This window comes from Pezoporus occidentalis, unplaced genomic scaffold (genome assembly GCF_034315485.1).
Source record: "Pezoporus occidentalis ecotype Australia unplaced genomic scaffold, CSIRO_AGI_Poc_V1 ctg4, whole genome shotgun sequence".
Classification (NCBI taxonomy): Eukaryota; Metazoa; Chordata; class Aves; order Psittaciformes; family Psittacidae; genus Pezoporus; species Pezoporus occidentalis.
This window is the reverse complement of record NW_026915724.1, coordinates 23,817,491-23,841,493: the sequence shown is the minus strand read 5'-3', so window position 1 is coordinate 23,841,493 and position 24,003 is coordinate 23,817,491. Positions and strand designations below refer to the sequence as shown.

General features: G+C 37.5%; 1 protein-coding gene across 2 annotated transcripts in view; it reads right to left on the bottom strand.

Moving 5' to 3' along the window:
* Nucleotides 1–24,003, bottom strand: part of CEP192 (centrosomal protein 192) — a 63,933-nt gene that overhangs the window by 14,537 nt on the left and 25,393 nt on the right. For both annotated transcript variants that reach the window (XM_062633048.1, XM_062633049.1), the window contains exons 20-37: nucleotides 22,442–22,567; nucleotides 21,481–21,624; nucleotides 21,176–21,239; nucleotides 20,384–20,523; nucleotides 20,175–20,267; nucleotides 19,354–19,469; nucleotides 17,391–17,567; nucleotides 16,814–16,904; nucleotides 15,876–16,052; nucleotides 15,086–15,346; nucleotides 14,756–14,874; nucleotides 12,627–12,736; nucleotides 10,270–10,411; nucleotides 8,417–8,589; nucleotides 7,943–8,066; nucleotides 3,039–3,144; nucleotides 1,436–1,640; nucleotides 181–260 (exon numbers count right to left, since the gene is read on the bottom strand). In XM_062633048.1, the coding sequence (XP_062489032.1) occupies nucleotides 181–260; nucleotides 1,436–1,640; nucleotides 3,039–3,144; nucleotides 7,943–8,066; nucleotides 8,417–8,589; nucleotides 10,270–10,411; nucleotides 12,627–12,736; nucleotides 14,756–14,874; nucleotides 15,086–15,346; nucleotides 15,876–16,052; nucleotides 16,814–16,904; nucleotides 17,391–17,567; nucleotides 19,354–19,469; nucleotides 20,175–20,267; nucleotides 20,384–20,523; nucleotides 21,176–21,239; nucleotides 21,481–21,624; nucleotides 22,442–22,567 (2,448 nt within the window). The remainder of the gene's footprint in view (nucleotides 1–180; nucleotides 261–1,435; nucleotides 1,641–3,038; nucleotides 3,145–7,942; nucleotides 8,067–8,416; nucleotides 8,590–10,269; nucleotides 10,412–12,626; nucleotides 12,737–14,755; nucleotides 14,875–15,085; nucleotides 15,347–15,875; nucleotides 16,053–16,813; nucleotides 16,905–17,390; nucleotides 17,568–19,353; nucleotides 19,470–20,174; nucleotides 20,268–20,383; nucleotides 20,524–21,175; nucleotides 21,240–21,480; nucleotides 21,625–22,441; nucleotides 22,568–24,003) is intronic.

Below are 24,003 nucleotides of genomic sequence, written 5' to 3'. Positions count from 1 at the left end.
CCAAAAGGAACACCCCTCTTCTATGCATACTTGATTACATACTGCAATCTGGATGATGATACTGGATGAGGAGAAGGAAACTTTCTTGAGAGGTTGGAAGGAGAAAAAGAGAGCAGCATGAAAAGACGGAAAACCACCCAAGAGATATGCATAAAACTACCAATGCAAGCATTCACTTACTTTAACATAGGGTGGGGCAAAAGATGACAAAAACCACTTCACAGTTTCATCCCCTTTATTCTCCATTTCCAGGTAACTCTCTAGAAGAGAAGTATCAGATTAGTATATTAAACGTCTTCATTCAAGTATCTTTAGTGGAAAAAAAAACAGAAACTATGTTTCAAGACACGAAGGAAACAGTTCTGGTGAAGCCAACTCCAAGAGCAGACTCAAAGCACACTATCATGAAATTCTTGACAGCTTATACAAAAGAAATTACCAGAAAATCCCAGCTTCAACAGTATCAATAGCCATATTTCACACCTGAAATGTGCATTTTGCCAAGGATCAACAGGAGATTTGTAAGATCATCTCAGTCTAGAGTACCACTTCAGGAAGTTTAGCTGCATATATATTATACAGTGCATTTATAACAATAGAAAAAAAAAGGAATATTATATTATGCTCCTCTTTAAGTGTATGAAAGAAACCCAGATATAATTGATAAATTAAGCCTTGAAATTTTTAAAGTCTGTTGAATAAAAATTTAGCATCAGTGAATCATAAAAAAAGCCTCATTACCTAGAAAACTAAGCAGTACCAAAAAATCTGGTATCTAGGTAACAGAATGACAGTTTCATACAGTAATTTGGAGAATTTTAAGCATTACTGGAATTACAAGTACAGACTGAGGATTTAAGACTCCATTATCAACAGTGTCCTCCTCAATCATTAAGTACAAGACAAGGATAGCCAGACTCATAGCTGACATTCCTATCATCTTAAGGAAGAACATTTATTTCTCTGCTATACATAGACTTACTTCGTATCTCAGGGACACATACACAGATGAGAATGGGCCCACTGCAAAAGTGCATTGACCCAAAAGAGCTTCAGCCAAGTGCAGCAAACTCACAGTGCCCTTTTCCCCAGGCACAGAATGGTTACATTCACCATAGTTGCTTAAAAACTGGCAACTTACCTGATGTACACAAAACCTATCTATGGGAAAAAGTGTGACTGTACTGCATGAGGAGAAGAAAAAAAGAGAAAGGGGGGTGGGGAGGAAAAGAAAGAAAAGTAAAAAAAAAAAAAGTAAAAAAAAAAGACTTCTGAAAAGAGTTCCATTACAAGGAATAACATTTCAAACTAGAGACAGAAAAAGGGAACTGGTCAACTGGTCGACCAAGCCATTCAAGTCCCAAAACCTACAATATAATAAACTGACCATAGGATAATTCAGATGTTGCACCATTTACTAAGCAAGCAGTATTACCTGAGCTTTGGCCAGGTCTTGTTTTAGGAAAAACAATGGTTCTGTTCTTTAGTTCCATTTTTGTTAGAGGGAGCACAGTGAGAGCCTTTGTCACATGAACAGTAGGATTTTCAGACTGGGGGGTAAACATATCGCATCTTCTAGATGGAAAATCTCCTCCAGGCGCATACTGTCCAACTGCCTCTCGAATCTGCACCTTAATAAACTTTTGTAGAATTTGGAGAGAAATATTTGAATAGTTAACATGGATATATCGACAATTTAGCTCTATTCCCTTGAGCTGTAAGAGCTCATGTTGCTTAGCTTTACATTCCAACAAAGGAGAAGATCTGGTGATGTAATGTATGAGACTAACTCCAGTTCACAAAGTTTAAAGATGTTAGGACAAGCTTAATATAGGAGAATTGGAAAATTCACTGAAAGTTTGCTATCTAGACATTTTGTTTCAATAGGAATAATAACTTACACTAGTTAAATTTAATTGAAAATTCTTAGAATATTCTCTGCTTGGAGAGAATGGGAACGGGGCTGCCTCAAACAGAAGGAGCTTTGTGTTCGCTTTTGCTACATAATTAGCACTTCTAAAAACTTCAGTTAATGCTAGTCAAATCTTGGCATACTTTTTGCTTAATTAGATAGGTAGCAAAGAAATGGCAAAAGCATTATGGAACTACCAGATCTCTTACAACTGGATTGAGTTTGCTACATTCTCTACTTTTGTCCTAGTAGATTTCCTCTCAAATCCTTTTCTCGTATTGTAGAACATTACATAGTTAAATATGTGCACTTTCTTCATTTCCTTCTCAATCCACCCTCTTCAACAACTTTCCTGTTTATTTGGGGTCTTTTTAAGGCAGTTTCCAATTTTGTTTCATACCTCACCTTCCTCCATTAAGAAGGAAAGTAGATATGCCTTTTTATCCTTTCAGTGTCTTATTTCCCTCTCCATGCAGTTACAATTAACCCAAAATACATACTGGCTGTAAAAATAAAAAAAACAAGTATTTATTTATTTTGGGGGAAGATTAGCAAGGAGTCTTTCTGCATTTAAACTGATGAAAGAAGAAACTGTTGGCTTCATAAGTTTTATTTATATGCCTTAACTTAATCAGGGAAAAGTAGTAACATGCATGAAAAGCAAGAACATAGTCTAGACATTCTTTATCGCAGACTTGTCAGCCAGCAGATTAAGTTTAGCGCAAGGCAGCTCAGAGGAGCTATGGTGACTTGTCCCACAACCTCCTTTAATTTCTTTTTTTTTAAATATTACATAGACTACTTTTATATATTCATACATATAAATATTTAGCATTTTAGAAAATGATGCATAAGGCAGTGGTGGGTGCACAGATGCAATTTTGTTGGCAAACGAGTAAGCATTCACATCATATTATTCAGAGATGAAATGAACTAAGAATCTCAATTTGCACAACAGCCTCTCAACTCTGTTTATTCTTATAAGAGAACTTTACAAATTAGAGAGAATAATGAAAGTTGACAAAACTGCTGTCTCATACCTAAAAGATTTTAGCAATGTTACTAGACCTTATCCAGCAAAGTAAAATAAAGAGTTTCAATCTCAACTCTCAAGTAAGCCACGAACCTTTTGTCCATTATCACAATGGATATAGATTAGGCCACTCCAAGGAATTAATGCAGGTTTTGTGGCAAGCGATGGGTTAGGACTCACCAGAATTAGTGTACTGCTCCTAATAAATAAAAATAAAGTAAAATTAAAGAAAATATTTGCACAATCTTCATATTAGAATGAGTATCTACAATAGATATCACTAGTCCCCTTCCCCCCAAAAAGAATGCACTTTTAACATAGCAGGTAAGTGAAGATGATCTAGAGATAGTTAAATTTCAGGTATTCAAATAACTTAATACTCAGAAAATTAGAACTCAGGTTCTGAATGACTTCTTTGCCTTGGCCTTCACTGGCAAAGCCTCTGACCATACCACCCAAGTCTTGGAAGGCAGAAGCAGGGACTGTGAGAATGAAGACCTTGGGGCCACTGTAGGAGAGGATCTGTTCTGAGACCATCTTAAAAACCTGAACGTGCACAAGTCCAAGGGTCCTGATGAAATCCATCCGTGGGTCCTGAAGGAGCTGGCAAATGAAGTTGCTAAGCCACTGGCCATCATATTTGAGAAATCATGGCAGTCAGGTGAAGTTCCCAACAACTGGAAAAAGGGAAATATAACCCCCATTTTCAAGAACGGGAAAATGGATGACCCATGGAACTACAGACCAGTCAGTCTCACCTCCAAGCCTGGCAAAATCCTGGAGCAGATTCTCCTGAAATGCATGCTAAGGCAAATGAAAAACAACAAGGTGCTTGGTGACAGCCAGCATGGCTTCACTAAGGGGAAATCCAGTCTGGTGGCCTTCTATGATGGGGCTATGGAACTGATGGACAGGGGAAGAGCAGTTGATGTCATCTACCTGGACTTGTGCAAAGCATTTGACACCGTGCCACATGACATCCTTGTCTCAAAATTGGAGACATCAACTTGATAGGTGGACCACTCGGTGGATAAAGAACTGGCTGGTCAATGGCTCAATGTCCAGCTGGAGACCAGTAACGAGTGGCGTCCCTCAGGGACTGGTGTTGGGACCGGTCTTGTTTAACACCTTCGTCACCGACATGGACAGTGGGATTGAGTGCACCCTCAGCAAGTTTGCTGATGACACCAAGCTGTGGGTTCGGTTGATACACTGGAGGGAAGGAATGCCATCCAGAGGGACCTGGACATGCTTGTGAGGTGGGCTGATGCCAAACTTATGAAGTTTAACCATGCCAACTGCAACGTCCTACACCTGGGTCGGAGCAATCCCAGGCACAGCTACAGGCTGGGCAGAGAAGAGATTCAGAGCAGCTCAGCAGAGAAGGACTTGGGGGTGTTGGTTGATGAGAAAATGAATATGAGCCGGCTTCAGTGTGCACTCGCAGCCCAGAAAGCCAACTGTATCCTGGGCTGCATCAAAAGGAGTGTGACCAGCAGGTCGAAGGTGATCCTGCCCCTCTACTCTGCTCTTGTGAGACCTCACCTGGAGTATTGTGTGCAGTTCTGGTGTCCTCAACATAAAAAGGACATGGAACTGTTGGAACAAGTCCAGAGGAGGGCCACAAGGATGATCAGGGGACTGGAGCACCTCCTGTATGAAGACAGGCTGAGAAAGTTGGGGCTGTTGAGCCTGGAGAAGAGAAGGATGCGTGGAGACCTCATAGCAGCCTTCCAGTATCTGAAGGGGGCCTATAGGGATGCTGGGGAGGGACTCTTCATTCGGGACTGTAATGATAGGACAAGGGGTAATGGGTTAAAACTTAAACAGGGGAAGTTTGGATTGGATATGAGGAAGAAGTTCTTTCCTGTAAGGGTGGTGAGGCACTGGAATGGGTTGCCCAGGGAGGTTGTGAGTGCTCCATCCCCGGTGGTGTTCAAGGCCAGACTGGACAGAGGCTTGGGTGGCGCTGTTTAGTTTGAGGTGTCCCTGCCCAAGGCAGGGGGGTTGGAACTAGATGATCTTAAGGTACTTTCCAACCCTAACTATTCTATGATTCTATGAAACTTAACAGTAACACACTTGATGAACTTGTTATTGATGGTTGTATAAGGGGTCATAAGGAAAGAGTAAAACTTACCTATTGTTAACATTTACAACCAGTCAGACCACGTAAAGCAGACATAACTACATATTTCAGAAAAATAAGCTTCAATACTAGTCAAAGAAGGGAACTGTGCTGTTCAAACAAAGTATACTGCATAAATTGCATTTCAAGGATCTTTTAAACTTTCTAGTTGTAGGGAAGCAGCTTGCTTTCCGTCTTCCCACACAGAACTGATCTTGGAAAAAAAGAAAAGCCTTTCAATGTTACCCATGCTTTCTACAGTTATTTAGGGGACACTGAAAAGTCAAAAAATCACTTGAAGCAGTTATGGCATTACACAGCAATTTGACCGCTGAGAACATACATTCTGATTTATAATGTTCCATATTCTAGAGTAGAGACATTTAAATAAAGGAGAGGAGAAAGAAAGCCCTGAAGCATTTTAAAAATGAACACAAAAATCACTGAAGTAAAGGTCATTGGTTGTTATGTTGGCAAAAGCACTCAAGCTACACCTGAAGAATAAATGTAAAATGTCATTAGCGCAGCACTCTGCATTTGAAAAATTTAGTGTAGTATTAAGATCAGTCCCCTAAGAAAGTTGGCTCCATAATCATTGTCACAGTATGACCATCTGTACAAACCAACAGATGTTATGGCCTTAAAATATTAAATCAGGATACTGCTATTTCCTTAAAGAATTGTGGGTGTTTTTTGAGTCTCAGCAGTTTTCAGAATCATTTCAGTCATGGTTCTCCTTTCTCATGTACAAGCTGTGTTCATAAGAATATCATTTACTAAGTACACACACACTGTTACCACAAAGCATTCCATCGTCCTGTTCCCACCAGCATGCCTTTGACATTTACTGCAAACTTCCAATGCAAATCAACTTGCACAGGGTCACAAAAGCATGTGTCTCTTGAAAGAGTCATATTCAACCTAAAGACACTACCTCCCAGTACTTTCATTGCCATAGAAAGGAGCAGAGCCTAGGGAAGAACCAGTTTCAATAGGTGACTCTTGCAACTTTGGAGATTCCAACAGTCCCTACTCCAAAAGTGCAATTCTTTTCACAGAATTTACCAATACTCCCAACACTGAGGCATAGCAACAGGCCAGAGGATAGTCTCAGTTCACCTCCGCAAGAAAATCTCTTAGAATGCTGCTAAATTCAGTAGGACTTGGGACTTTATTATTCCACATTCAGGCAGGTCAGAGACTACCTTCAGAGATGCCTGCGCATCCCACAGAATTTAAGTGGTTTAGTCCAGGTGAAACAGGGGGTCGTCTGCTTGCTACAGCATGGCAGTGCCTGATATTAGGAACTTCTTTCAGCATTCCCAAGAAATCAGAGCTTCTCCTTTCCTGACCTAAATCAGTTCAAGAATTCTGCCAGCTCCAGCAACTGCAGTCTGGCTGGCTACTGTCCTCACAGGATGACTGCTCTGGGCACTTCTGGGAGGTGGTCACGACAAGCAAAAAACTGGGCAAGCACAGCTTGCTGTGCTTAAGTCAGCTGTTCCCATGGGTCTGTTTCCCACCTGCAGGCTTCTGCTCTTGATCAAGACTACTTACTTGGACCCAGTGTGTAAGGTTTCAGCTCAATCTTTTCCAGTGAAGGGATCACATTTTAAAACTAGGCAGTGCAAAGAAATTGCTTGCAGAAGACCTTCAATTCCCTGATTAAGACATGTTTCCACAGACAGTCCTGAAACTAGTATTTGAGACACTCAAGATGATCTTACTTTCACAGCTACTGGAAAGTTGTTCATTGTTATCTCTCTTTGAAACCATTGTCCTTTGTACTGATTGTATCTGCAAAGAGTACCAAATATCACAGCCCTTCCAGAAAACCCTCTTGTTCTGTTCTCACTAGTGATGAAAGTTCCCCAGCAGTAAATTCCAGAATTTATATCTACATTTAAGTGTTTAAATGTACTACATCTTGCATGGTGATACAAGACTGAAAAGAAAGTATCTGTTTGGGCAAACATCTACAAAGTTAAAGAAACTACTTAAACAAAACTCAGAAAGCAAAACCTATTTTTTTGTGGAACATATGACTTTTGGGGGAAGAATAGTAACAGGGTCTTAAAAGCCTTTCTAAAAATTCCCGTAAATTCAGAAGTGAGAGTTGGTCAGAACTTCCAACCGTTTTATTGTGAAAGAATTCACAAATGCCCATGGGAAGTCTCTGCAGTGATATTATGACTACTGTTCTGAAATTCTGCTAATTATGACACAGGTGACCTGACACTGGCCTATCGTCCTTTTCATACCTACAGATATTGAGAAGCCAAAGACTTATTAGTGGCAAAACAGTTTTGTTAGAATACAAAACCACGCTCACAAACAGGTTCTGATAAATATCAGCACATTTGCAGAAGAAAACACTAAGTCCCCAGAAGAGCAGCAGTTTATAAGAACTGTTATTTTGGGGTTGGTTTGTTTGTTGCCAGGGGAGGGGAAGAAGTTCTTTCTGTTTTTAAACAGAGGTAATTTTTACATGAATAACCACTGTGAAAGGAGTTTTTTAAAGCTTCTGCTTTGTTAACCATCCAGCTCCTGGAAAATTATGAAATAATAATTGTAATTCCAGGCTCAAAAACTTTGTGTCCTCCAGGTAACTATGTGACAGAATGTCACCTTCAGGTGACAGAACATTCCCTCTATGCAGGCTATAAATGGGTAGAGTCCTAATACATAAAAGCTTGATTTGCACATCAGCTGATGAAAATAGTTCCAGGATATAGTCTAAAACAAACTAAAATAAATTCCTAAACCTAACCAAAATTCCTAAATTAACATAATTCCTAAACTAAAAAGAAATTCCTCCAAAACCTCAACACACTTTCACATGTAAAGGAATCTATGAAAAGAAACTTACTTTGGTTCAACAACTCCATGCTGTGGGGTTATAGTAAGGCAGTGAGCTGGCCACGAAAGCTCAAATGCCAACATCCTATTAGAATTGTTTACAATTTGAACATGTCCAGTATCTGCTGTTCCACCTGCAGTATAGAAGAAGGTATAAAAAGCTAACACATACAAAAAGTCACAGAAGTGCCTGAGATTCAAAGATGCAACTAAGATAAAGCATTTCCTGCCTGATTTTTAATTCCACAATGCTTTAAGATCTTCACAGTGCATATTACATGTATACACACACTACCTCTAACAATTTAGCAAAAAACCTGTATTCAAGCCAAGTTTACTATTTAGATGTAAAGCTACTGCAGCAAGATTATTGGCCAAGCCACATTTACAAATGAGAATAATTAAACGTATGGTATGCAGTTCAGTTATTTTAATACTTAAGTGCTTATTTTATTAACTTTGGAAAAAAAACACCCCAACCTACCGATAGAAGGAGATGTCAAAGTTAAGTACTCTGGTTTGACAATCCAAGTCCGTTGAGTGTCTGATTTACTCTGAACCAGATCATCAGTTGTTATAGGCAATGGAGGACCCTGAGGTCCTTTAACAGGAAGAACATCCAAAGTTGTATTGATATGTCTGTCAAAGTTCTCAAATCTGAAAATAAGATTGCATTAAGCAAAACTACTAATAAAAGTAACTCATGAGTAATTATAACAGCCTACTCTTAGTATTTCTCAAGATTTAATAATGAAATACAATCTTCTTTACCTGGGCTTTCAATTTAATTCAATTCTTCATTATTAAGAAATTAAGTCAGCAGCTATATCATAACAATTTTTTCACGGAATGTTTAGAAGTAGAAGGTACTGTTTTGATTGGAAAGTACTAAAATAAGCAGTTATCTTTCTCTATATATATTTTATTCAGATTAAGAAAGTACTGGAGAGAGAAATAAGGCAATGAAAGTCGTACGTCACAGGAAGCTGGAGGTTAGGAGGGTCCTCTGGAGATCACCTAATCCAACTCCATTCAAAGCAGGGTCATCTACAGCAGGTTACTCAGTACATTATTTAGTCCAGTTCCTAACTTCTCCACAGATGAAGACTTCGCAACCTCTCCAGGCAATCTGTTCCAGTGTCTGACAATCCTCACCAGAAAAGATAAAAAACCCACCCACAAAAAAACCCAACACATTTACAAAAAGCACATGGATTTTTTTTTTCTAATGTTTGAGTTTCCTGCATTTCCATTTGTGTCCATTGCCTCTTGTCCTGCCACTGAACACTACTGGGAAGACTCCATCTCCCTCTTCTTTACTTCCCCATCAAGTATTTATACACATAGATAAGATTCTCTCCCTGCTCAAGCCTTCTTTGCTTAACACTAAAGAAACCCAATTCTTAAGTCCCTCCTTGAAAGATCGATAATGCAATCCCATCATGACCTAGCATTTCACACCTTTGTTTACAAAATACATAGCAGATAAGCTCATATATGAAAGCTAGGAAGCTGTTATTTAGAAATCAGCTAGACAGACTAGATCAGATGAGATAGAACCCTTTCTTCGCCTGGTAACAGGATCTTTAAAAGTTTTAATGTTTATGTTTTAAACATTAAAACTTAAAAAGCAACCTATGCAAATGTATTCCTTACAGTGTTAAGGTTAACCCATATTTATTTTGGTTTTGTGAAATGTTATCTTAGTAAGTAGGACTTATACATGATTTGGACATCTCTTTCCCTTTTCAGGCTCCAAATGCTACAGCAATCTGCCTAAGTGACAGGTCCATTTTAAAGACGAGGTCTCTGCCAGTCCTCCAAAGAAATCCTCCCAATTATGGACTGCTTTATTCAAGAGAACAACAGGGGTGGGGTAGCCTCAGCACTGACAATTTTTTTGATGAATATAGTAGATACTACACTGAAAGGCTGAACAAAGGAATGGTCACTAAGCCTCTATTTCTATCCCAGACGTCAAGAATTCATTACAAGGAATGAAATGGTTATAGTCCTATTAGGACTACAACAACCAATAAACTTTGGAAGAGCCTATGGAAAAAGAAACAAAACCAAAAAAGCCAAACAGGTTTATTCAGATGAAGAACAGGAAGTTGCAGATAAAGTTAATGGTGTCAGTTGAGGGAAAAGTTTGAAAGTTATCATAACAGCTTAAACAGACTATATACAGAATAAGAATGAGAAGAGCTAATTAGGTATTCATCAGATCCATTATTTTGTAAAGAAAGGCTATTTTCACAGATATCAAAGTCTTCAATGACAGGAGATGCACTTCAGTTAGGCATTATTAGGCAGTAAGCCTTATAGCTACATTACCTGTCTGACTCCAAATGACACCCAGAAGACTGCTGAAATTCAACCTGATCAAAAGTGGCATATCCAACCACAGAAAGGATAACCTTTTGCATATTTGCATAGAAAAGATGGATATCATTTGTCCCCCGTGGGATATCACATACTAAAAATGAGAGTAACAGAGAAATTACACAACAGATATTAAGGATATAGACCTAGTTAATAATTTCTTGACTAAGACACCCTAGATCCTTCAAAAATTACTTACTGCAAGTTCAGTTATCAGGCACAAATCAACATTAACATGAGATTTACATTTTACATCTAAATACACGCCAACTTTAAACTTTTTAATTACAAGATAGGTATTTTCCACCTTTATACAAATAAGCATATACTAATTTGATTCTATGCCAAATTCAAGTTAAGTTTTACTTTTTTTTCACCCTGATAAATAAGACTAATAAATTCCTAAGGTTTCACAGAAGGAAATTCAACCTGAGATAAGTTATTTTTCAATACTCAGTCTACTCAACCTAACGCTTCCTTATTTAATTCATTGTACCTGTAAAAATCCAAAAGGTCAGGAACATAATACAATGATTTAAAAATACTGAAATGATTCATCAAAATATTTAATAATAAAATCAAAATTTTCTCCTCTTCTTTGAGCTATTTTATGTTGAATAGACAGAATGAAGACATGAACACTTCCCACACAGGATACATTTCATCCAACCATTACTTCCTCTGCTGCATAGCAGATACCAGGGACAAATTCTTGGTATTTGTATATAGATTAGTGAAAAACTGACACCATGCTATTTCAAACACTAACTTCAGTATGTAATTTCTTAATAGGTTCATAGAATCATAGAATAGTTAGGGTTGGAAAGGACCTTAAGATCATCAAGTTCCAGTCCCCCCGCCATGGCCAGGGACACCTCACACTAAACCATGACACCCAGGGCTCTGTCCAACCTAGCCTTTAGGTTGGACCGCCAGAGATTTTCAGATACCCCTGTGGATTAAGGCAATGAGGAATGGAGACCAAAACAGTCTATGGAGCCAATTATAACCAAGACATTCTATTAATGCTAGGCACTACTACTAGCTCCTGCAAAGTATCCGACTTACAAGGACATTTAACAAAAGTATGTGAATATTCCCACTGAGAAGCTGGTGAACACTAATCTGTGTAAAATAAGATTGTACTATTCACGCTGGACATCACTGGGTGACAAGAAGGTAAGGAAGGGCTTGAAGTTTGTGTCATTGTTAAAATGAGTAAGAATAACCTAGTTTACTTTTCCAAGAGCTACTCTTCCAGCACTCCTCCTTGAAAGCATATTTGCAGTGTTGTGCAAATCTGTCTGCTAACAACAGTCAGTCAAATTTATTGATCAAATACAGAAAGTAGTACATAAGAGGACAAGGATCTTTTATGTCCAACATAAATAAGTTTGAGTAAATAAAAAATTGTGACCAAACAGGGAACAATCAGCTGTATTTCACAAATTCAAGAAAGTACCCTCTCGAATACAGATAGAAAAATACTAAGATGCATGAGGCAAGCCCTGTTTTCTACAGAAAGAAAAAAAAAAAAAAAAGAAAGCTATCATTAGCAAAACTCTGGTAATTGGGCAATAGGAGATAATCAGGGATGCCTAAGCTCTAACACTGGCTTAACAACTTCAGAGCATACTCCAAAACCCAAGTATCTTCACTAGGTTACCACCTTGAAACATACAATTTTTAGGGAAAGAATCAGGCTTAGTTAGTTTTTTGATGTTTTGGAACTTTGGTTGGCTTTGGTTGGGTTTTTTAAGGACGCCTTTACAATATTCTGCATTCTATTTTAATAAATTTCATACTAACACAAAAAAAGTATAAAAAATTTATGGCACTAATTTGGGAAGGGAAATGTGTATTTTGATGTCAGCCAAGTTCTGACTGTCCTTAGTTGCCTGTAGAGTTGTTCCTCTCACATATTCTCACTCCTTTCTCTGGCTGCTATTGCTGTTGTGCAGTTCCACACACTTCCTTTTACCCCCCAATCTATTATCACAGCAGCGCCACCACCATCACTGATGGGCTCAGCCTTGGCCATCAGTGGGTCCATCTTGGAGCCAGCTGGCATTGGCTCTACTGGACATGATGGAAGCTTCTAGCAGCCTCACAGAAGCCACTACTGTAGCCCACTCTACCAAAAACCTTGCCATTTAAACCCAATACATCTATCCAAATGAAAATTTTTGCTTTTATATTTATTAAAAAACAAAACTAAACCAAAAAACAGTGGAAAAATAACTATGATTCAAGCCTAAAAGCATGTTTTTCAAATATCACATTTCTCTTTTAACAAGTCATAGGCTTACCTTCTGTCACATGCTGCTCCCCTTGAAATTCTTCATCAAATACAATGTTTCTCAATAAGCTCTTTTCTGGGATTATGTGTTTTTCTACCTCAGGTTTATACATTATAGCTCTGTTAAGGAAATCAAGACAGAAGAGTCATTAAATTACACAAAGTAATGGAAAACACAATTTGAAAAGATTGATAAGATCGGCAAGAATCCAGCATAATTTTAACTTTATTATTCCTTGAATACACTAAGCTCAAACCTGTGAGCATTTGTTTAAAACTGAAATCTTTCCATAACCTTAAAATGATTAAAGAAATACCTGCTCTATTGCTGCACAGTGAAAGCAACCACTGGAATAATAGCTACTATACACTTGTCTTTACAAGACACTTGTTCTCTGCTGTCAGTCACACCTACCTAGATTTCTGACAAGCACCCCAGGCATCTGAGTGATTTTTCAGTCACCACAGGAAGCAGGAGAATGCTATTTTGGTCATGACTGAAAGTCTTCTGAGAGGAAAATTTGACTAGTCAACAGCAGAGTGGCAGCATGTGTCAGTCAACAGCGGGAACACAGAACCAAGGAGCATGACTGCCAGCAGGACAGAAAACACTGGGAGGAATAGGGATATAAATAGTCGGGAAAAAATGGGAAGCTGCAGGTCAGTAAAAGGAAACCTGGCACTCAGACAGGGTCAGAGCTGTGGAGGTGGAAAGGATACCTCAGCATTACTAACTCTCAGGTCTAAGCTACTTACCAGGCTACTGACACCGTATATTTTTGGAGTAAAGAACATGAGCCACAAGTTGGCAAACTAGGTCGGTTACTCATTTTACATTCCTGCTCTAAAGTCCCAAATCATGTTCTCGTTCTAGTACACAATTACAGAATGGGTTTGACTGGCTTACAGTACTCAGCCATTTCAAGAAATAAGCATCTGTTTCAAATTATCAAGGGAGACTTTAGAGAAATTCCCACCAAGAAGCAGCCAACCAGACCACCATGTTCATGAATTAAGTGCCATGCCTGCTGAATAATAAAATCAGCAACAAGTAATTTCACTCACACACAGCGTCCAGAATCTGAATAAAAATTTCTAACACTACCTATATAGGTGCATCAAGTTTCTTAATAGGTTTTCTGATGATCAGTAGATCAAAACTTTTCCTAAGCTCTTCTGCCCTTTGAGAAAGATTCCATGATAGCAAGCACTGCCTTCGCCAAGAGTTCATACACAAATCAGTAACGATCATCTTCTAAAATATCTAAAATACGCCAATTTCCATGAAAGAAGTCACTAATGCAGCTCTTCCATAAGCTTTTTATTCAAAGTCTTACAGTAAAATTCAACTATACTTAATACTTTATTTGGATAACAATAAATGCAATGACTTTTCATGAAGTTTCAGGCAATCACATTTAAAAGCAGTAGTGAAATATTGCCATTCTAAAATTTTGCACTGAATAATCACTAGCCCTTTAATGCTCTGCCTGTTAACTTTTTTCATTATTGCTATACACCATGCCAATTCTGTCATTAAAAGCAGAGTATGCTGGTTTTTGTGCACCTGAGCTATGCAAACTGAAATACAGAGAAACACAGCCTCTATTTAAGCTTGGTAAGACATCTACAAATTTCTTCGGTGTGCTATGAGCATATGCGGATGTTATTCCTCACATACTCATCTACTCAAACATTGTCTTCATCAAATCAAGATGCAAATCCTGTTCAAAACTTAAGACTACTGAATTTCAGTACTACTCTTTTCATGAGCCTTTTCTTTAAAAGCAAAAGCTAGGTACACATTGGACACTAATACCAAAATAGAACACAACTCTTCCAATTCAAAAAAGCAAAAATCTTTCCCAAAACCCAAACACACTCAAATTCAAGAACATTAAAAAAAAAAAAACCTTAACTAGCTACAGTATGTAAACAAAACCACAAATAAACAACTAAACCAACATGAAATAACCTACCAGATGCAAGACTGATTAGATCTTTCCATATCATCACTGTCTTTGGGTTTGCTCTTGTTATTTTTGGAAGCCTGTTAAAACTATATTCGTGGTAACATACACCTCTAGTTTTATCTCTTTATTAAACATCTACCTGTTATAATAGCTAAGTAAAACTTACCTACGATACTGCTGCCTAGAAACTTCATCTCCGCAAAAAAAACATACTGTTGATACCAATGAGTTTGTTTTATGGAAGTTATTTTCCTCTTCCATTGGATTCCATGTTATAGTAATCACCTGATAAAATAAATAGACAACATAAGAAAAAAGAAAATTATTGTTAGTACTAACATTTGGAGTATGAGTCAAGAAATTAAGGCAATACAAGTGAAAGAGGATTTAACACAAGTGAGACTTCAATAAGGAGCTAGTCAGACACATTCTCAATGATAATATTTATTTCAATTTGAACTAATAAAACTTGCTCAGATTTGGGTATTATACTTACTTCATGTGTTCCTTCTCTTAGCACAAACTTCTCTGGAGATACCATCATTACCTGAGGATCCATAACTGTTTTTGTTTGTAGGCTTGCAAAGCACAATGCTTTAACATAGGCAGCCCGAGAACCTGTATTTCTTATGCAGAAGGAAGCTTTCCTTAATCCTGCAGGCAATAATCCATCCAGTGTTACCATGTAACTACCTGATAGTTTTTTAACATTTTCCAAAGTTATATTGCTTGTTCCTCCATATCCAGATAATGGTATCTGGGGTGGGGGAGAAAAAGAAAAAAAAAATGAAAACCACAAAAAAAAAACAGAGTACTTTAAAGGAAATTAAGCTTCTTACTAAAACTTCTGTACCAACTACGGTAAACTATATAAAGAGCTATAGAAAGACAAATGAAGATGCTTAAAATCTGAACCAAAAAGAATTTGCAAGAAATAAAAGAGTCTAAATTTATTCAAACTTTTAAGTTCTACTGAAAATTAAAGACCTACCTATAATTTAACAGGACAAGTTCAGAATTATTGACAGTTGTAACACTGAAATTCTTAGGCGACTAATAATATAGTATATAAAACTTCTCGTTCACAAGGAGAAAAATTACATGTAAAATTGAGACTAATGTTCAAACTGTACAATTCAGTGTCTGTACAATCTGTAACAAGTATAGCGATACACACAGTGTGCATCTTGGAAAGTTTCAGCTTTTTGATAGAATCTGTCCTAGATTTTAAATAATTATGGAAAATGTATGTTTAAAACTATTAGAAGTTAGGTTGGAACTCTTACAGTAAACTTAATTCCTGGCTGTGATCGAATTCCCAGCTGTTTGATTTCCAGCTTTGCAAAGAAGGAAGTTATTCGAGTAGGTGCAAATATCAAGTATATGTTAGTATCTTCTTTGGGGCGGATTTTGAGTTCCCAATTACTAGTTAAGCGTTTTTCTGATCCGAATATACTTTGCAGCTAAAAATAAAGATGTCAGAAGTGAGTGACTACACAGCAAAACCACATAGCACATAAGATGTACATCACTTGCAACCCAAAATAAACTTATTCGAAATCTGGATTAACTCAGTTGACAGTGGTGTATATTTAAAGTTGCAGTGCTTAATATGCAATAAAGAAGACCAAGTTCAAAACGTTTTATATTCCTACAATAAGCATACTGATGCCTTTCAGTTTAGACCACAGATTTTTTTGCCTTCAACCACGATAAGGTACAACTGAACTTAACCAGCACTACATTAATTCTCTCTCGATGTTAAGATTTTTAGATACCAAATCTGAACACCTGAGGGGAAAATGGGATGTCAATGTTTGTAGACTATGTAAAAAAGAAAAAGAAACAAAACAAAACAATCAAACTGCCAACTGCAGTTCTGATAATTCCCGAAGGCTAATTCCAGTTCTAATTTCCTTCCTCCCTCATGTACACAGAGTCCTCTGCAGCAAGATCTAGAACCCCTCCTACAAGAAGGGTCACTGACAGATCATTCCAAGTACTGACTCTCTGGTGCTACAGCATTTCAGCTGTTCCCAAGGTTGCCAGTGTAGCTTAAGCTCTGTTACCATGTTCATCCTGGCAGTCTCAGGGCACATACTCACACAGCCTGCTAGTCACTGACATTTATAAAGGAACAGCACTTCAGGACAAAGAAATTTTTATTATAAACATATCCTGATAATTGTCATAAATACTAAAGACAAATTTTCATGAGAGTTACCTGAAAGCAGTCTTGATCCTGGCCTCTTATCAACAGTCTTAAATGCTGAGTCACAGATGGAGAGTCATTTCTTAGAGTTAACTTCTGCTGCCTGAAAAATAGGAAGTTTAGTTATATTTTGCAGCAAATGTGAATTAACCTCATCCATTTATTCATGGAAATGTCCTGAAATGGGACAGTCATTTTAAAGTCATTTCACGAAAAAATAAAATCACCTCTTGGAACAACAGATTATGTTAGCTAGAGATAGGTATCAAAAGAGCCAACAGAAGTTTTCCATCAACTTACTTGGAAAATACTTCCCACTATATTTCTACTTACATAACACACTAAACTTACAGCATCAATGATAAAGAGTCCTGAAGAATACAAAAAGCTCAAACAAGATCACAGTTTGTTTCCAAAGATTTCTTGCACAAAAAAAAAAAATTTGTGAGGTATTGCTTCTCTCACTTGAGTCATTAAACAGCTTAGTTTATTACCTATGCATTATCAACATGAACAAGAAGTTTCAGAAACTGCAATATAAAATACTTAACATGATATTCTATATAAACACCTCCCAGCTTATACTTACACTGATGCTCCAACTGTTACTCCTCCCCAGGCAATGAACTGCTTGTTGGATAGAATGGGTGGGATGTCTGGGTAGCCAGCAGCTGTTGACACAGGTCTATTTTCCACAGTCACCACCTCACCTTTTAGCTCCACTTCATACTGAGGTCCAGATGGCAGCACAAGGATTTGCAAAGAACTTTAAAAATAAACAAATTTAAATCACAGAATGAGATTATCTGACGAAAACACAACTGGAGAGAAAAAAAAATATACATAGGCCTTGTTAACCTACCTTAACTAGAAAATACAAATACCTTTTTTTAGCTTTATGAGAAAGACCATCTTTAGGCATAGAATCATAGAACGGTTTGGGTTAGAAGGAATCTTAAAGATCATCTAATTCCAGCCCCGCTGCCATGGGAAGGGACACCTTCCACTAGACCAGGTTCCTCAAAGCTCCACCCAGCCTGGCCTTTAGCACCACTGGGCATAGCAAAATTTAAATCCTTTGGGCTGTAAATATGCATGCAACAAACAATCTTCTCAAGTATTTCACCTGGAAATGGTTCAAAAAGTTTTTCAGAGACTACAGCTAGGCAAATTTTTTTCTGCCCATGCTAACGCCTGATTATTTTGACAGACTGATTTTGGAAAGTCTCTGTGTAGATTAAAGAGATGTATTTTGAAACACCTGCAAAACTGCACTGAAGTTTGAAAATTGAAATAAGAGGTAAAAGAAACAAACTAAAAAAACAACAAAACCAAACAACAGAAATAGAAACAGAGAGAAAAAAGGTATAGGGCAGGAAAGAAATCAAGGTTTTAAAGAATAGGCTAATGCTGTGGTACAGGCCAGCTTAGAGCCAGGAACGAAACTCGGGAATCTCCACTCTGTCACTGAATTCCTATGGTGCCTGACAGAGCCCTACATCCCATCTGTAGGAAACATAAACTTTTGTTCCTGCTTTAGTGTCCTGGGTTCACCAGTAGCAGTCATTTTTCTCAGTAGCTGGTGCTACTAAGCTTATTAGTCTTTTGGCAGCACTTGTAAGTGGACTGCAAAGATTCCAACCCTACTGAGTACCCTGAGCCTGTAAAGCAAAGCAGTTATGCAAAAGGTCATAGAAAAAGCAAAGACTGATTGCTTTGCATGGCTATCCATTAGGTTCATACTGTCATTAGCACAGATGTTTAATTTCATGCACTGGGTAGGCCTAGCTAAGCTAGATAATGAAGCTGAATATATTTTAGACATATTTCTTTGTCCATTCTTGCTCTATTATAGCAGAAACAGGAACATGTTACAAAAGAGGAAAAGCTGCTCTGGTGAAGTAAGTCAGACCCCTGCCATGGCCAAAAACATCAGAATGGTCACTTGAATGAATTAAGCCCATTTTGCAGAATGAAGTTTGACAGGTGCTAATGTGCAAAAATATGAACACTTAATCTGCAAAAGGAATATGTACATTTTTGTGTACATATTGTGTACATATTTTCAGGATTGTGTACAATTTTCAGGATTTAAAGTTGAACTTCCATTTGATTACGGCAGCCAAAACTAATGAATACTCTTGCCCCTGATCTGTGCTTGAGCTTTTTCACATGCAAAATGGAAGTAACATTTCCCTTGTCTCAGTGGAGTGAGTAAGAGGGAAGCAACTGAAGGAGCTGCTGAAGATAAGTATTTTAAAATTTTGATGTACTTTAGACACAAGTACCATATGAAAAGCTTCAGGATCTTACTCCACCTATTTACAGTCTCATGACATCTGTTGATCTGTGGTGGGAAATATTAGGTACTCATTAAACTGTGTATAGCAAAAGAGGCAGGTAACCCATGGAACAGGTGAACCCTCACAGAAATCCACTTTGTAATGAATGAGGACTCTCAGGAACAGCACTGAAAACTTTCAATTTGCTCATGACATTAAGGTCAAAAGTAGCTCTGTTTAACACAGGCAGCATAAAATCACTTATGTTACCTTTCTGTAGTCGTTACATTTTTTGGAACAAAGCAGACAGTCACTTCTCGTTCTTCTCCAGGAAGGAGGAAAAGATCTCGAGGTTCCACAGCAAAGCAGTTGTCCTGATCTGATGTCTGGAAGTGGGCAAGGGGAAAAGGGAGCGTTGGTTACTTATTTTAAGGGAGTAAACATTTCTCCAAAATGCAGCGCAATTTGGTTGTGTATCTGGTTTACATGCAGTCAGACAATTCAAATACACCTGGCACCTTCAGGACTTTCCCATAGCCCTGCAGTAGCAAAACTCTTCTAAAGTTGGACACTCAGATACAAATACCTCCAACAGCAACTGTGTATAAAACATTGAAGGGACCACGAGGAGAGAGATTTAAAGAATTCAACAGTCAAGTACAACACAGCAATGGTACACCACTAGTGAAGTAACATCACTTCTCTCAACAGTGGTACCAACCGTTATCGGTATCAGATAGTATCCAGTTTTTATCTAAATGAGTTTTACTCATCTAGGTAATGAGTATCTCCCATGCAGCACAGGATTCACTACTTTTACATATTTGACATACACTTGTTAAAATCTATTTGTTAAAAATCATAAAAGTATGTTGATAAAACAAATGTAACTGAAGCTGAGCAACAAAACTCCCATATGCTTTTTCCAATAATGTGAGATAATCTCTTTGCTATTTTTCATTCTCTTTATATAAACTTGTAACCCCTTGTCAAACCATACAGTTGAGCTAGGATCCCAAGGCTCAGTGCTAGTTTCAATACAACAGTAATGGCACAAAACTCATGATTTCAAAAGAAACAAGACAACCTACCTTAATTTTCAAATATACATCAATGTTTCCAGCATTCTTCAATGGCAGCTGCTGTTTGGCTGTTGAACCCATACTAGTAGACAGGCGTATTATCTGGAAAAAGTAGCGTGCATGTATATGCACATATATAATAAAACCAAACCTTACAATAGAAGTGGACTAGGAAAGGCAAACCATTATTGAAACATGCATTGTTAACACACGCAAACCTGTAAGTCCTTTGGAGCATGTATCCTTGCTATTCCAGCTCTTGCTCGAAGAGGAATACTTTTAATCACACTGCTGGGTCCTGGACTATCCACTTCCACATCCACTCTTGCTAAGAACTCATCTGCTGGACCCAAGGAATCTAGGAAGAATTCCATGAGTAACAAAAGCAAGCAAGTCTGCTAGCAGCAAAGGCCATTTCTATGGCTGCGTGTCTCACTTCAGCTACTGTCCAACCTTAACATATTGACAGCAGCTCTCCCATTACCCTGGCAATTAGCTTTTTTTACTTTAAAATAAAGTCTCACAAGATCTTATTTAAGAGTTTAATCTTTCTGTCAAATGTGGCTGAAGCCACCCATAAAGAAAACAAAACAACATGAAATCTAGCCAAACTAGTTGACATATGTACTATTTACTATTTAGGAAGACAGAAAAAGTCAAGAGGTTTCTTCAAATTATTTATTTGGCAACCAATACATTTTCTTAAGTGATGATTTAACTCCCTCAGCAAAAGTAGTAAAGCAAATTCCACACATCCTGCAATAGATAACCATTTTGTACAGTTTGACACTGAAGTACAAATACCCCTGTTAACATCTAACAGATTAAGACATAACTATTCTGCCTCTGTCAGTTCCTAAAACTGAATGCAATACCCAAAATATTAGGACACACAAACCAAAGATGGACCATTTAATTTCAAGTTTGCAGCCTGTTGCTGCTATTCTAAACACATACATGCATTAAAATTCGTATTTGTTTCAGTTGAAAAGAAAATTAAATTACTATACCTGAACAAGAAATTTGTTTCTTAGGTGCATGGAACAGAACCCAAACTGTTAAAGCTTCAGGATCCTGAAAAAGAATTTGGTTGACTCGTCTTAAGGGAGGGAGAAAATTACTGAAGAGAAGGAGGAAAAAAAAATAACAACTAAAAAAAAAACACAGAAAAAGCAAACCCAAACCTATACAGCAACAAACCTATACTACTCAAATAAGTGGACTCCCCAAAATCATTACTGTGAACTCAGATACTCAGAACCATCACTTCAGAGAGCAAGTAACAGGAAGAACCAGCCAACTACACACTACTCACTTGCCCATCGTAGCTTGCATGTATCACATGATTTACAACTGATGGAGCTGCTATTTGAGAAACAGTATCCATTTGGAGTGATTTGTCATTCAAAGGTTTAATTGGTTCCTTGGAAAATGTGAAGCAACGCCAAGCTACTGCATTCTGTCGAAGAAACAAAGTATTAGAACATTAAACCTCTTCTTGTCACTAACAATAACGCTGACAAAGCCAAGAAACGCAAGGTAAACTTTGAGCAATCTAAGTCATTTGGAAAAAACAATCTATTCAAGACCAACTCTCACTAGTCACCAAGACAACCTGATACATCTTAACGTAAGGCCAGTCTTTTCTTTGTCCCCCCACATAAGGAAACCAGACCAGCTCTTCCCACGGCACAAAACAACAGCCAGCCTAGCCAAACACCTGAAATCTGCACTGCCACCGAAATGGAGGAACACACTGTAGCCTATAATACAGGCTATTACTATCTAGTGGGAGACAAAGCAGAGAGTTAAGACTCCTGCTCTTGCTCCTGCAGAAGAAGAGAGAAGATGTTAAACTTAACAGGAAGCAAGTTTGATTGCTTGTTTGAACAGCCAGCTGTTCTGCTTGAACAGCAGACTACATCTCCAACTTCTCAGAAGGAAGGTTTAGGCAACACGATCCTTGTGCTATCTACTGCCCTATCCTATCAAATCAGGCAACACAAAAGCAGCAGTGCATGGCTAAGCTGTAAAAGAAAAAAAAAAAGCCAAAAACCCCAAAACACCACACCTATCCAGAACCATTCCCATATACAGCAGAATCAAATTACCACACTACAAAACAATTCATTTCATGACTAATCAAAGATTTCTTAGGAATCTTACATATAGTGTCCAGACTATATTTCTTAATGACATATAACAAAGTGTTCTGGTACTAAAAACTGAGTATCACAAGAAGTTAACTTCCAGGTATAGGAAGATTATGTACTTACGGCATTAATAATGAGCCTAATTGGCACAAAAGCATGGGTTTTGTTGATAAGTTTTAGTGGAAGAGCCTTCCAACTGCCAGAATTCAAGTCACCAAAATCCAGATAATCTTTTTTTCCTGTTTCCACCTGGTTTTAAGGCAAAGTAGAACTAATAAGGAAGGAAACTTCCAAAATACACTACTATACAAAAGCACCAGGAAAGTAAGGATTCCATCCTCTTAATGTTCTACCAACATACAATACAAACCTTCTACCAGGGGTAGACAGAATCTCAGAATCATGTTTACTTTGATATCAAAAGGTGTTGAATGCAATCTGGCATCTCCCACATATTTTGCCTCAATCAATTAAGCCAGTCTTAGTACAATATTTATCCACTAAAATCGAGTACACAATCAAATTATTTTGGCTAATTTAAAACAGAAATAAATGTAAACTATGATTCTTGATAGCAAACATGAAATGTCAGTTTTAGTTATTTTCTTCACTTTTAACTTGCTACAATAACATTTTAACTAAGCAGTAGTTAATTTTTGCTAGCATAGGAACACTTGAGTGTCATGATGTGCAGCAAAATACAGCTTTTATTTGGTACTTTTTCTCATCTCAGGAATATGCTAAAACATGCAGAGATAGAGCTTTAGAGGTTTAATTTAATTTAAATATGAAGCAAGCTTGAATGAACTACATCATGAAGAACATGAAGAATGATGGATTTTGCCAAAGTACGTATGAAAAAAAGCATTAAAATTAAATTAAAATTTATGGAAGAAGCATTAAAAATTGCATCCACTCATGTGCATTCAACTAGAATATCATTACTTTACAGCATCTACTTAGTCCAAAGCAAATTAACAGACTACTTTAAAGTAGAAAGTCATTAAAGTATAAAATTTCAAGAAAAAAAAATTAAAATAAGTTAGCTGAGGTTAATGACTGAAAATTTTACTTTCATCAGTGACACCACAGACTATCGTGTAATTTCTTCAGGCACCTCCAAAAGCACCAAACCCATTTCTGCCTGTCAATACTCTTGAATTTAGGACTACATAAAGCCTGGTTTAATTCTTTACATCACACTGTCTCCCATCTGGTAGTCCTTCATAAGATGCAAGGCAAGGCATTTTATACATCCACTTACTTTTAATTTCCAATTAGTCCAAACTAAGAAAATATTCTCTAGGATCGTAAGTGGCCAATAATAACAAACCAAGACAAAGACTACTTGATGTAAAGAATAAAGAAATCCTTAAAATTGGAAATAAATGGGGATTGTTACATTTTAATGCCCAACATAGCAGATGAGAAAGCATTAGATGTTTAAGATGTCATCTATTCTTTTAATAATGGAAAAGTAATTTATTCTTTTCAGACAGAATCTTTCATTTCCAGCTAGATGCTTTCCCATAACTAAAACTTCCCAGATAGTTATAAGCTTCTCATAAACATTCTCCTATAGTCCCTCCCATGCTGAAATTCCAGGATCCTTTAAGGAACAACCTTGCACTCCTTTTCCAGTGTCACTGAAGTATTCATAAAATAAATAAAAGCACAACAAAAAC